The 14,584-nt window shown below is 32.6% G+C and overlaps 1 protein-coding gene across 1 annotated transcript in view; it reads right to left on the bottom strand.

Moving 5' to 3' along the window:
* Positions 1–14,584, bottom strand: part of LOC143229504 (uncharacterized) — a 160,257-nt gene that overhangs the window by 25,288 nt on the left and 120,385 nt on the right. The window contains 2 exon segments of the mRNA XM_076461933.1: positions 5,847–9,728; positions 12,545–12,649. Coding sequence (XP_076318048.1) covers positions 5,847–9,728; positions 12,545–12,649 — 3,987 coding nt within the window.

Here is a 14,584-nt window from a genome sequence, read left to right as displayed (position 1 = left end):
AAATGTATTTAAAAGACTGCATCCTTCAATAAGGCAGTAAAACATCTTATTGATGAATTTCATAGAAGATTAATATGCAATATAAAAATGTTTTTAATAAACTTTAAACAAAGAACAATAATTAACCCTATGTCCTTGGGTATGGTCAAAGTGTGTGTTTGTTTGTACTTAAGCACAAAACTACACAGTGGGCTATCTGTGCTCTACTCATCATGGGTAATGAAACTCAGTATTTAGTTGTGTAAGTCCACGAATGCATTGCTGTGTCACTAAGGAGCTAAAGTGTGTGTTGCCACAATCCTTTACAAAGTTCCATTCAACATAGTATTACTTATTTCATGTTAGAGTTATCAACTCTTCTTTTTATCCTATGTTGCTGATGTAAGAAAAGTTCATGGAGAGTAAAATACCACATACAATACACAGGGATACTGAAAATACTATAGATGCACGTTTTGAATATTTTTAAATATTATGCAAATGCAATTTACAAACCATACAATGTAAAAATGTATTTTTGTTATTATGCACTCTGATGTTTCAAAGCATGAGTTAGACTGACATCAGCAATTCACAGGCATATCTTGTCACAAACAGGCTTGTAATGTATCTGATTGTTTGTGTGCAACAGAGTCATACATTTGACTAGAAGCTTGCCATATTTCATTAAAATATGCAGTAGATTTGGTGTTGGTCCATTTTATCAGGGGAAAAAGAATGACATGAACGTATACACTGAGAAACTTCATTAAAACAATCCTGAGTAAAACTAATAGGCTACTTTTAAAATACTGTACTTCAGAAAGCTTTTGTTTTAATAAATGTTGTATCCATGCCCTATCAACCTGCACATAACCTTACTGAAATAAACATAAACTGTTTAGTTTTTGTCAGTTGTATCATAACATGCCAAGAGAAGTAAAACAGATTTGAATAAACCTCCCAAAAAATAACTACACATTGAGGCATTCACTAATAGCTGCATTGAAAGTACATTTTTTACTGTTTTTAAGTGCACCAAATATACAGACATTTAGTTGTTAATGAGATACTAGAAAGGTGGACTTTGAACGAAGCATCTCTGTCTCTATATATATATATGTGTGTGTGTGTGTGTGTGTGAGTGCGTGTGTGTGTATACTGCTTTTCACATGTAATGTAAAAATTAAAATCTTCTATCAGTTTTTAATTATTGCTTGAGAAATTGATATAAAGTAATATACAGGTGAATGATCCAAACATTTAATAACTTTTTACATGGCTAGAAAGAGTTAACTAGCAAATAGTATCATAAGTAGTCAACAGAGCTGTATTTTGTAACTATATTAGTTTATATAAAACTACATATCACAAAGTTAGGTGAAAAATAGCACCAAATAAAATCAATGTTATGACTGCTTTAGTTTGTGTAAAATTATCCATTGAATAATCATGAATTGAGTAAGTATCACCAGAAATGATTCATTTAAGTTTTAAATATTGAATTTTCAGGATGCTGATTACAAAGAAACAAAATGTGATTTTCTAAAAATCAGTTACTGTATATTCTTTTTCTTATATTTATTTGCATCTTATAAATTAATCAAATATAAATATACACCAGACAGAGGCACAAAGTTTAGTTGTTAGAAATCAAAATTTTACAAAAATTTTACTTAATTAAATTATAAAACAGGTTGTTATTATCAATAGTGAAAATAAGTTTTGTTATTGAATGAACTTAACAAACATTACTGTATTATTGTCAAACACTGTAACATTTTACCTCTTACAAAAATTCCTAGAAATCTAGTTTTTCTGAACAAGTCATGTTAGACTCTAATTTGTTGGATGGTTTTATTCCAAAATAGCAATCAGTGCAGAAATCAATTAGCATATGAAACCTAATTTATTTTATACAATAACTGAAAAATTTGTATTTTATCATTTCATAGAACTTAGAACAGTGGTGCACAAAGTTCAGCCCGCAATGAGTTGCCGAGTGGCCCACGGTGTCCAACGGGAAAGTAAAAAATAGAGAGTTTGCACACTTAGAGTTCACGCCTGCGCAAAGATTAAGCGCTATAGAAAAATATGCATTAGATTAGATACTGAATGGTTCCACATTTGTGTCGAGCAATAAAGAAAATTTAATAAGCAAATCTCATTAATGCATAGGCACTTAATCATTGGCGCAATGACGTAATATTTCCGTAATTATGAAATCTCATGCATTCCAATTGTTCTTCGAGATTTACTTACGAGCTCTATTTTGATATTATTTCATAACAAAAATGACAGCCAGTTGCAAAAGAAAAGTTGACGACGAAAACCGGCAGTTTCATGATGACTGCACTGCACAATACTGTTTTGTTCAACAACAGAAGAACGTGATTTGTTTGCAGTGGTGAAGGTATCCAATATAAAGCATTATTATGAGTTGAAGCATAAAGATTTCCACAACGGTGTTAGTGATGAATGAACAGCTCAAATTGAATCTCTGCGGCAGTTGCTGAATCACCAGCAGAAAGTTTTCTCAAAGCAGTCAGCAGATTTAGGTGCAGCATGTGAGGTCAGTTACGATATTTCATTGATGATAGCAAAATCTGGCCGACCGTTCACTGATGGTGATTTTGTCAAGCAATGCATGATTATTGCATTGGAAAAGTTGTGTCCAGAAGCAGTTCGCAAGCTTCAGATGGTGGCTTTGAATCATATGACAGTTGAATGAAGAATTTCACACTTCTCAGCAGACATGACAAGGCAGCTTACAAATATAGCAGCCAACTTTGTCCACTTCTCTTTGGCAGCAGATGAGTCTACTGACACCAGTTCAGCAGCACAGCTACTAGTTTTTGTTCATGGTGTCTCGTCATACTTTGATATCAAAGAGAAACTAAACGGCATGGGTTCCATGAAGGGTTAGACAATGGGTTTGCTCTATTCGAGGACTCTATTTGACTGTGTAGTAGTGTTTCATTGGATTTCATGAAACTGGTAACTGTGCCAACTTATGGAGCACCAGCCATAACCGGAGAAAGTAGCAGGCTGGTAGCACTGTTGATGGAGCATCGAGGAAAACAGAACAGACAGTTGGTGAAGTTGCACTGTATTATTCACTAACAGAACCTGTGCAGTAAAGAACTTGGTTTTCAGGCACTGATGGCATTAGTGATGAAAACCATTAATTTCATCAAACCACGAGGGCTCAATCACCGTCAGTTTCAAAGTCTTCTTGAAGAAATTGATTCAGACTATGGTGACCTTGTGTATCACTGGATGAGTCGAGGGAAGATGCTCAGAAGATTCTGGGAGCTGATTTATGAGGTGATAGAATTCTTCAGAAGCAAGAACAAAGACACAGAAGTGGTTTCCATGACTGATCCAGCATGGCAAGCTGACTTGACCTTTCTGGTCGACATGACACAAAACGTGAATGATCTGAATTTGAAATTATAAGGCAAAATCAGCTTGTCTGTCAGCTTGCAAATCATGTCACAGCTGTCTGGACAAAGTTGCAGTTGTTCCGGAAGCAAGCAGCATCAGGCAACTTATTGCACTTTCCCACTTTTCAGCCACAGGTACAGAAGAATCAGGACATTGACACACAAGTTAATGTTGAGAAGCTAGGTACCTTGATTCAATCCTTCAACTCACAGTTTCATGACTTTGACCAATGCAGATTGTTGATGAAACTTTTTGCTGATCCGTTCAGTGTGTCAGTAGATAACTTCTCAGCAGAATATCAGCTCAAACTTACTGATCTCCAGGCATCTGATGAACTGCGTGCTATTTACCAAGAAAACAGTTTGCTTGACTTCTACAAAACCTTGCCTGATACATTTGCTAATCTGAAAGAGAACACACTTGTCCACATCAGCATGTTTGGCATATAAAGCCTGCGAACAGGCTTTCTTGCATATGAAACTGAACAAAAACAACACTCGCAATGAGCTGACTGATGATCATCTGGAAGCAGTCTTGTCTCTTTCAACATCAAACATCAAGCCAGACATTTCTAAGCTCATAGATGACATGCAGCACCATCCATTGCACTGACTTTGGGACAGTTGACATATCATAACATTTCTTAGAATGATGTGCAAACTCTTTGATGTAATCGTTATTTGCGTGTTCTTAAATGTGATGTCCATCTTGTGTGAAACAACTGTGGGACGATTTTAATCTCCACTTTTTTGTGGCCCCGAACGGTTACAAGAAGTCTGTTTGTGGCCCCTGACTCAAAAAGTTTGTGCACCACTGATTTAGAATAAAGACTGTAAACTACTAGAAATGCATCATATGTATCTCCTAAATACTGTACATATATACAGAGAGTTGAGTGTGTTAAATTCAAATGATTTTGAATATGTTGATTAACAAATCTTGTGCCACTTATAGAAAATATAAAGTCATCGTGAAATGGCAGGTATCAGAACTACATTTTGGCATATTCTACCATTTCATAGGTGGTATGATACCACCAAGACTAAGCATGTTTGGGAAGGGTACATACAAAATATTTTTAAACCCAGATCACAAAGATCTGTTCAGATAGGAGATTTATTATTTCCAAGATGGCAATATTACTTATGTTTAATGGCATTGGAAAACAAAAAAACTAGGGCCATCCAGAAATGAACATACAGTAAATCATATCCCAGCCAAAATAAGCAAAGTGCAGCATCTTGCAATAAGTGAAAATAATCTGCAAACACAAAAGTCAGCAGGAAAACCCATCTACATACCTCCAGCAACAGATGCAGCATAATCACAAATGATTACCATCTGGAAAATCAACATAAAATATGTGTACACAATTTGCTTCCATGATGTCTTTTCAACCATTACATACCTCAAGCAGCTGGAGAACAATGAGAACTCAAGTTATTCCATATAAAAACATATCAATTAATTCTGTGTGATAAGACAGTCTAAATGAGCACTTGAAAACAGTCATTCTCATATGCAAAATGGATCATGGAAAGAGTGTAAAGAGAAGTAAACACTTTGGACAAGGTAACCTTATGCAACAGGAACATTTCTGTAGCATTATTTTCATACTGCATGGTCATCAGATAAGAGTATGACCAGTCGTACTAATGTGGGCTGTAAGAACATGGTGTGGTTCCAAAATCATTTTAATAAAACTTACTCAATCTCTTTGTCCATGTACATACTTATGTCTATATTTTTAAATCAGAAACAGAATGTACATGTAAGAGCCTACTGACAGTGGGAGTTGTATTAACAAATGTTAGTAAAAAGAGATTAATTTAAAGTTGTCTAAAAAAGTCTTGGCACTTTGTTGTAACAGATATATCTTATACTGTGGTGTAATTATCCATTCATTAGGAACATCAGGATTATTGGAAATAATTAATCAGTTATGATATTCTCATCTCAGTCCAACTCAACTAAAGAATTTTTTGGATACTGTTTTACAATCATATGTACATATAACACTGACAAAATAAGCAAAACCATGAAGAATAGTAAAAACCTTATTAAAGCCATGTCTACAAAAGTATTGCAGGTAGTTAGGAAAACTTTGCAAATAAGGAACTAGAATATAGTTTTACACCCATGCAACATTTTAGTATTTTAAGTCAAACTACAATTCTTGTACATCTGTTTTTTACAGAACATTTTGAGGCTTGAGAAACTTCTTTAAGTGTTAAAAGAATTGCTTCAATTTACATTTCTCTTAAGTTGGCCAAGAACCATAGTCATTTTCAGTAATTTTCTTTCAATGAGCTCCTTCAATGTAATGTGAATTCCTTTTTCCCCCATTAAATACATTATTTATATGTTGTGGTCATGAATATTTTTAGAAGTTAAATAGCACTTAAACTCTTCATTCTTACCCGGAGTAACTATGTATGAACGTGTAGACTGGCTTTTCATCTCAGATGTTGGATTAGGAGGACGAATCAAAATTCGAGTGAATGTATCTTGCTTGTCTTTGTCAATGTAGTCCTTGGTAAATAATGTCTCAATGTCTTCTTTTCCTGGCTCACGAATCCTCACCAATAGTTTCATTTTTGTTGTACCAACAGTTTGTTCTTCTATCAAACTCTCTGGAAGGCTAGATGTTTCAACATCTAGGACACTGGCTTCTGATGTTGCAGCAACTGAAGAGGAGTCATTTTCAAATTCACTATCATAAGCCACTGGACCTTTGTCACTCATTAATGTATCTTCTTTTGAAAATATTCTTTGGTATTCAACTTCACTCAGATTAACTTCTTCTTGTGCTTGATTAATGCTGATATCAACTTTTTCCCATGCTTGTTCTTTGGAATAATCAGTTATTTCTGACTCTTTATCAATTTCCCTAAGCAGTGATGAAACTTGTTTTTCTACTTCTTCCATTAAAGATGATTCATAATGTCTGTTGCTACATTGACTTTCTTGTATCTGTATCTGTTCATGAACTGAAGTTCTGTGGGGGCTTTGTACAAAGCTATTAGTCTTTAAAGGCTCTTGCTTTTCTTTCATGTATGGAAATTTATGAGATTTGTAGTGTGGTAGTTCCTCTTCCATTACCATGGGTATAACATTAGATTTCTGCATTTCTTGTACTGAGTGAATTCCTCTTGGTATAACATTTTCTAACGTTAAAGATTCCTGAAGTGTATGCATGAAAGGACTTGTTTTAGTCACCTCAGGATATTTTTGAGACATCATTTTCTCTGCTGCTAAAGGTGATTCTTGGATTTTATAATCATAACTATCTGGCTTACATTTAGTGAATTCAGGTATCATGGATACCTGCAGTTTTCGAATAAATGGAGATACATTTTTCTCTGCTGCTAAAGATAAGTCTTGGAATTTATAACCAATGTTTTTATCATCAGGCAACTCAGCTTCAGCAATTCTCTGAAATGTTTGAAGAGAACAAACCAAAGGAGCATTATTCTTTTCTTCCACTGAAAAATTCTGAGTCAAATGTGATATCAAATTTGTAGATATTTTATCAGTTACTTCTGTTTCTTGAGATTGTTTCTGTTTTTCTTCTAAAGATAAATATTGGAATCTATATGTATCTTTTGTTACTTCAGATGCAACAGTTGTTTGATGCTTTTTATCCGAACCAATTGATAATGGTATTTTCTTCTCTTGAAGTTCAAGCACTTGAAACCTTTTTGGTGTCAAAGATGTATGCAGTTTATTACGTTCTGCTTCTACCAGAGTTAAGCTCTCCTTCTTTTCTAAAGCCAAGTTGGGGAATCCAAATTCAAATAATTGTTCTTTAGTTAAAACAGGTATCACAGGTTTCTGTTGTTTCTCACCAGAAGCCAGTTTATCACCAACTGCAAAATTTTCTTTAATGTTACTCTCAGATGAATTCTTCTGAACTACTTCAGGCACAACAGATGACTTCAGCTTATAAATGGATTCAGTTTCTGATGTGGGATCTTTTTCACTTTTATAATAGCATATCATTTTACCATCACAGATTATTTTTTTTATCTCCCCAGGAATATTTTGTTTTTCTTTCAAAAGTTTTTTAAATGTATTTGAAAATTCCTGATGAGTTGCATGGTTGTTAATTTGTTTAAATTCAGATTGTGAATAATCAGTCTGAACACTTGGCATGTCCATTTTTTTATCTTCTATGCTGATTTTGTTACTCTCTTCTATTTCCTTTTTTGTTGAGCATGTAGCCGTCAAGCTATCAATGCTTACATAATTTTCTTCAACATTCTCTGACAATAACTGTTCTTGGATCATTCTGAATTCCTTTTCAGCCATGCCAAATTCTTCTATAGTTCCACTTTTTGTAGTGTCGTATTCATGCATCTGTTTATAATCAGCATGCTGGACTTCCAGTGAGGTATTGCTAGTTTTGGGGTATTCAACATATTCACTTTCAACACTATAATTCGTTTTTCTTTTTTTCACTTGCTCTGATAATTGCTTTTCTGTAGACATATTTGACTGTGAACCACCAGGAGGTTTTGTCAAAGTTTTTAAGAGGTCTGATTTTTCACTAAAATTTAGGACATGACAAACATCAGTGGTTTCTCCAAACGAGTTAAAACATTTTGTGACATGTTGTGGGATATTTGAATCCTTATTAGGAACATCATTTTCTGTAACAGGGGATTTACTTTTATCATCTGGTATAAAATTATAATTTACAACACTTGATAGTCTACTAGTGTTATCAGTTCTTGTAGATGAATCAGACTGATCTTTAACTGTTTCTGAGTTAATGATAGTTTTTTTACTTCTGAATTCATTTTGCTCAGCTGATATATTGTTAAAATCAATAATGTCTGCTACTGCAAAAGCATCATAAATTCCTGTGGATGAATCAGACTGATCTTTAACTGTTTCTGGATTAATGACAGATTTGAATGCCACACTTTCTTGAACTATGGATTCATTGTGCTCAACTGATACATTGATAAAATCAATAAAATCTGATACTGTAAAAGCATCACTGATTCTTGTGGATAAATCAGATTGATATTTAACTGTTTCTTGGTTAATGACAGATTTGGATGCTACACTTTCTTCAAATTTCGATTCATTCTGCTCAGCCAACACTGCACTAGCATCACTGATTCTTGTGGTTAAACTAGACTGATCTTTAACTGTTTCTGGGTTAATGACAAGTATAGATGCTAAACTTTCTTGAACTACGGATTCATTTTGCTCAGCTGACACTGTACTAGCATCACTAATTCTTGTGGATGAATAAGACTCATCTTTAACTGTTTTTGGGTTAATGATAGGTCTAGATACTACATTTTCTTGAATTCTGGATTCATTTTGCTCAGCTGACACTGTACTAGCATCACTGATTCTTGTAGATGAATCAGACTGATCTTTAATCATTTCTGGGTTAATGACAAGTAAAGATGCTAAACTTTCTTGAACTCCAGATTCATTTTGCTCATCTGACACTGTATTAGCATCACCGATTCTTGTAGATGAGTCAGACTGATTTTTAATCATTTCTGGGTTAATGACAAGTATAGATGTTAAACTTTCTTGAACTCTGGATTCATTTTGCTCAGCTGACACTATACAAGCATCACTGATTCTTGTGGATGAATCAGACTGATCTTTAACTGTTTCTTGGTTAATGACAGATTTGGATGCTACACTTTCTTCAAATTTCGATTCATTCTGCTCAGCCAACACTGCACTAGCATCACTGATTCTTGTGGTTAAACTAGACTGATCTTTAACTGTTTCTGGGTTAATGACAAGTATAGATGCTAAACTTTCTTGAACTACGGATTCATTTTGCTCAGCTGACACTGTACTAGCATCACTAATTCTTGTGGATGAATCAGACTGATCTTTAACTGTTTCTGGGTTAATGACAAGTATAGATGCTAAACTTTCTTGAACTCTAGATTTATTTTGCTCAGCTGACACTGTACTAGCATCACTGATTCTTGTAGATGAGTCAGACTGATTTGTAATCATTTCTGGGTTACTGCCATTTTTGTATGCTCCACTTTCTTGAACACTGGTTTCATTATTCCCAATTAATATATTGGAGAAATCCCTAAAGCCTGACACTGTACTAGTATCACCAATTCTTGGGGATAAATCAGACCGACTTGCAACTGTTTCTGCTTTAAAGAAAAATGTGTTAATATTCTCTTCAACTTTGGTAACTTCATGGCCTTCTTCAAAAGGATCAAGCACTCTTTGAAAGGTTTCTGGACGAAGGATGGATTGTGTGGTTCTGTTTTCTTGAACATCAGATTTACTTTGGTCACCTGGTATTAAGATGGGAACATCTAAGCTTAAGCACAGCTTTTGACAAGACAGTTAGCTCAAGTCCAATGCAGTCAATATTGTGAGTATCTGCATGCACGGTTTCTGAACATCAACAGATTATGAACTAATGTAAAGAACTACTACACAGAAAAACTTGCAAACATACCTGATAATAGCAACAATCCATTTTTACTTGTGCTTTCTTCATATCAATGGTCATCAATGATTGTACAAAAACAGTTAAAACTCACAGAAATATTACTAACTAAGACTTCCAAGTGTACAATCTTTATTAATGAGGATTATGGTTGACTGCTCCAGTTAATATATTACCATAAAATCAGTTAGTCCACTGGGAAATATACATTACAGCCACATTAAAATAATTAATAGAAAGCTTTGTGATTTAGTAATATGAAATAAACATGAATGTTATAAAATAAATGCAATAAGTATAAATGATTGTCCATGTGTAATTTTGAAATAAAATATATACCTTGAAGATGATTCAGGCAAAACGTGTAGTGTGTTTTGCAAGAGAAAATAGGTGACATTTTCAATAAATATTGTGCACAGTAAGACACTGTATTTTAATTATTTGTTTGATTTTATAAATGTAATATTTCATGAAATATATATAAATTCTGCTGGTTCTTCTGATCAATGCAAAATAATAACATAAATTATGAGATGCAAATAATATAATGGAATCTATGAAATTTAATGTGCTTTTATTTGTAACAAAAACAAATCCTTAATTACTGGAAACAACTTCAAGGATTTTGTTGTATACCTGATCTCTAACTTTGATCATGTCATGCATGCCTCTATCAACTTAACCCCATCCAAATTATTTCACACTTACAAACAATGTCTGATGAAAAAGAAATGTCTGTTTCTTGTATTTTTAAGCAAATTGGGTGAAAAGCACAATCCATTAAGCTTATAGAGCAAAATACTTATAGCCTACCTCTATAATAATATTTTTCTACAGTCAACCACTGCATTTAAGAATTCATATACTTCAAAAGTATTTAGCTACCTTCTCTTTCAAAAGAAATCTTGTAACTGATAAGCTATCTGTCAATCAGCCAATTAATAGGAGCCTCACATGTCAATTTCAGTTTGAATTGCCTTGCCTTCTTTGATATCTCAGATGGACCTTAAGTACTAATACTTCGTCTTTTGCCCAGCAAATTCTTATGCCTCCCCCTCTAATGTATTTTATTACCATATTTGAGCAAATTCATAGGGTGGATGGTCATTTTAATAATACACATAGCAGAAATTTGCCAAATGTCAACCAATTCTCATCACTGTATAAATGCAATGTAAAGTTTTTATAATTTCTGAACAAGTATATAATAATCAAGAAAAGTGCAACAGTGTTAACCAAATGTCAACCAATTCTCATCACTGTATAAATGCAATGTAAAGTTTTTATAATTTCAGAAAAAGTATATTATAATCAAGAAAAGTGCAACAGTGTTAACCAAATGTCAAACAATTCTCATCACTGTATAAATGCAGTGGAAAGTTTTTATAATTTCAGAAAAAGTATATTATAATCAAGAAAAGTGCAACAGTGTTACATAAAAGCAAAAGTCAATAGTATTAGATTACTTGATCAAAAGTCAATAATTAGTATGTACATAAACCCAAACAGTTGCATGTATTTGTTTAAGTCCAAACCAGTTAATAGTGTTACATAAATCCAAGCTGGTCAATAAGGTACATAAACCAAATTAAACCAATGATATTACATACAGTTATAAATAAAAATTAGGTATTGGTATTGTTTAGACACAAACTAGCCAATAATGCAGCAAAAATCCAAAGAGTTAATAATTTTATATAAATTCATTATTGAATATTGTTGCACAAAGCTAAACTAATATAACAAAAAAAAACCAAGCTACTTAACATCATTGCATTAATCTAAACTTGTCAATGATAACATATATAAAACCCAAACAACTATTTCATGCCTAAATATAAATAAAACACAGTCAGAATTTTTTTTATATTAACTATGGTAGCCATAATTTTGTTCAGTACCTCGATATTTAAATAAAATTATGTTTATTTATTTCTGAAATGACAATTCTATTGACACTATTTTATTCCTAAGAAAGATATGGTTACAAAACAATAAAAAATAAATTTTTCTCAGGTAAACAAAGTAACTAACAATTTTATTACTTCAATCTCGTAATGTTTTATGAAAACCATAATTATTTTGAATTTGCTATTAATGACAAACCATTTGGGTTACATGAAGCACATAAATAAATAATAGTATTACAATATATTAAAATACTAATATAACACCTAATGAAACTGTTGGCTATAGTTCATTTTTCACTTTTATTAACCAGTTACTGTTTTTGTTTACTAAAAACAAGTTGACTAGTCCATGTGTTTGAATATTAGTAACAGAACATTTAGATGCATCTTGTTAAAGGTGTGTAATGTGTTACAGGTGTCTGCAGATGAAATAAACTCATTAGCCAGTGAGTTATACAATGTCAGCAGTTTCAGCTCAAGTGAACTACTTAATGGACACCAAGAAGATTAGCCACACAACAGAAAAGCACTAACAGTTGCACCATGCATAATAAGTGTGATTACATCCAGAATGCCAAGTAAATAAAAGAAATGAAATGCATAGCAATTTGACATCTGTAATGATATAGTTTATTATTAGAACAGACAGAATAGCACCAGACCAAAAAATAAACATGAATTTGTGCAGTCGTCACGTATAAAACACACACAGACTTACACCATAAAGAACAAATTTCACAATACTTACCTTTAACTGGAGTGACACCTGCTTCTTGCTTCGTTGTAGATGTGACATATGATGTATTCTGCATAACACGTTTAACTGCACCATGTTCATCAGTCTCTGTCCATTCTTGTGAGAAGAGAACACATATCAAAATAAAGTAAAAAAGATGCACACTGAATAACAACTATAGATTATTTAATGTGTGCATTTCTTCAAAACCTGTTGAGTAGTCTACTTATTACTTTTTTCCTTACCCATACCAAATGATTGTGTATCCATAATTGTCCTTTCTTGAAGGACACTAGTCACAGGAGTGATGATATTAAAGGACTCTTATCAACAAACATTTGTACAAATATTTGAACTAACTTAAACTAGAATACTACTGCTTAATTATTTTTACTAAAATATGTTCTAGTTTAATATATGTTTCATTCTGATTAATTGTCCATTACAGTTTTTCTCTTTTTTAATGTTTAACTCTAGTGAAATTTTATATAACTTAATTATATTCGACATAAATTCCAAATGAAGATGAAGCTATAAAAGAAGAATGAAAACAGTGATGTAATAAGAATCATATAATAACTCCTAAGCTGCTGGTCACACCGACTTGTAAATGATATCAAATGAATTGTCTTGGTCCCGAAGTATGCACAAAGGTAAAAAATAATAATAAATTTATTAAGCAATAAATTAGACACAAAAAATCAAATATCAGTAAAATTTTTAACCCCACTCTTTAGCGAACCCACGAATTTCTCAAAAATCCCTTTTAGCATTAATTTAATATACATACATTACCAAGAGAACAACTCAATTTTCTTTAAATTAAATAGCAAAACACTGATGAGTTCTATAACAATAAAATGCTATAATCCCACTACAAAATTAACAACTTTGACTTTTATAATGCTTTACATACCTTCTATTCCTGCAAACATGAATAAAAGTGACCTTCAATGTAAGTTGTGTGAATAATAATAAGCTTTTTAAAAAGTGTACATATTAAACACCTAGTATATTTGCAAAATTTATATTATTGACTATTTTAATGCCATATTTATTATGTCTTAATAACTATGTTGTGTATGATGAAAAAAAACATTTCACCATTTTAATGCTATGACACCTATTCTTGAATCCTGAAGGTGAGTAACAAAGTGTTTGCAGGATAGTGTGAGAGATCTAGAAGTGTTACAGGGAAATCACTATCAGTCAAAGTCTTCTCTGAAAGACACTGTAAACTGAATAATATACTTTATATTTTCAGCTTCTGTATTTTTGGGACTCAGCTCTTACTTCAGGTACCACAGTAGCATTCCTGTATCACTACACTCAAGATGTTTAATTTAAATTCTTCAGTTTTAACAAACTGCTTACGATACATTATACTTCTCCTCAACATCCTCAAAATTTAACTTGTTTGCAGAAGAACTTACTTTAAACAAAGTTAGTTAATGGTTTATGAGGTTATCACTAATGTAAATACTGTAATGAAATTTATGCTTGATTTATGCTTTTTAATTCTGTTTTGTTTAATGCAAAGCCTCCTCTGCTATCTATCACAATCCCTAATTTTGAATTGCTGGCCACAAGCATTAATCAATAACTCTAGAGCTACTCCTTATCAGAGAATAGTGGAATTTACTGTAACATTACAACCTCAAAAACTGTAATGTCAACCATGTTTGGTTGAAGGTTTTGAGCCTGTAACCTGCACAATGCAACTCAAGCACCCTAACCACCTGGACAATTGTAATGCAATACTTGAAAAGCTATATAGAATATGCTAATTGCATTGGATTCATCAGAAGTATCAAACCCTCATCATTATAAGTCCACAAATTTACAACTTAACTACTGGGAGTGAGGCAATACATTACTTAAATATCTTTGTTAACATTGAAATTAAAGTCAGTGAAAAAATAAGTTATAAAACAAATAGCATGTTGAATGCAGTCATCTTATTTTAGCATACTAAACTTTATAGTGTTTGTGTACAAATCAGAAAAAACTTGTGTCCTGTTAACTCACAGAAAAGTTTGTGCAAGAAAAATG

Source organism: Tachypleus tridentatus, chromosome 10 (genome assembly GCF_004210375.1).
Source record: "Tachypleus tridentatus isolate NWPU-2018 chromosome 10, ASM421037v1, whole genome shotgun sequence".
NCBI lineage: Eukaryota > Metazoa > Arthropoda > Merostomata > Xiphosura > Limulidae > Tachypleus > Tachypleus tridentatus.
Note: the sequence above shows the minus strand (reverse complement) of the source record. Positions and strands in the feature narration are given on the sequence as shown.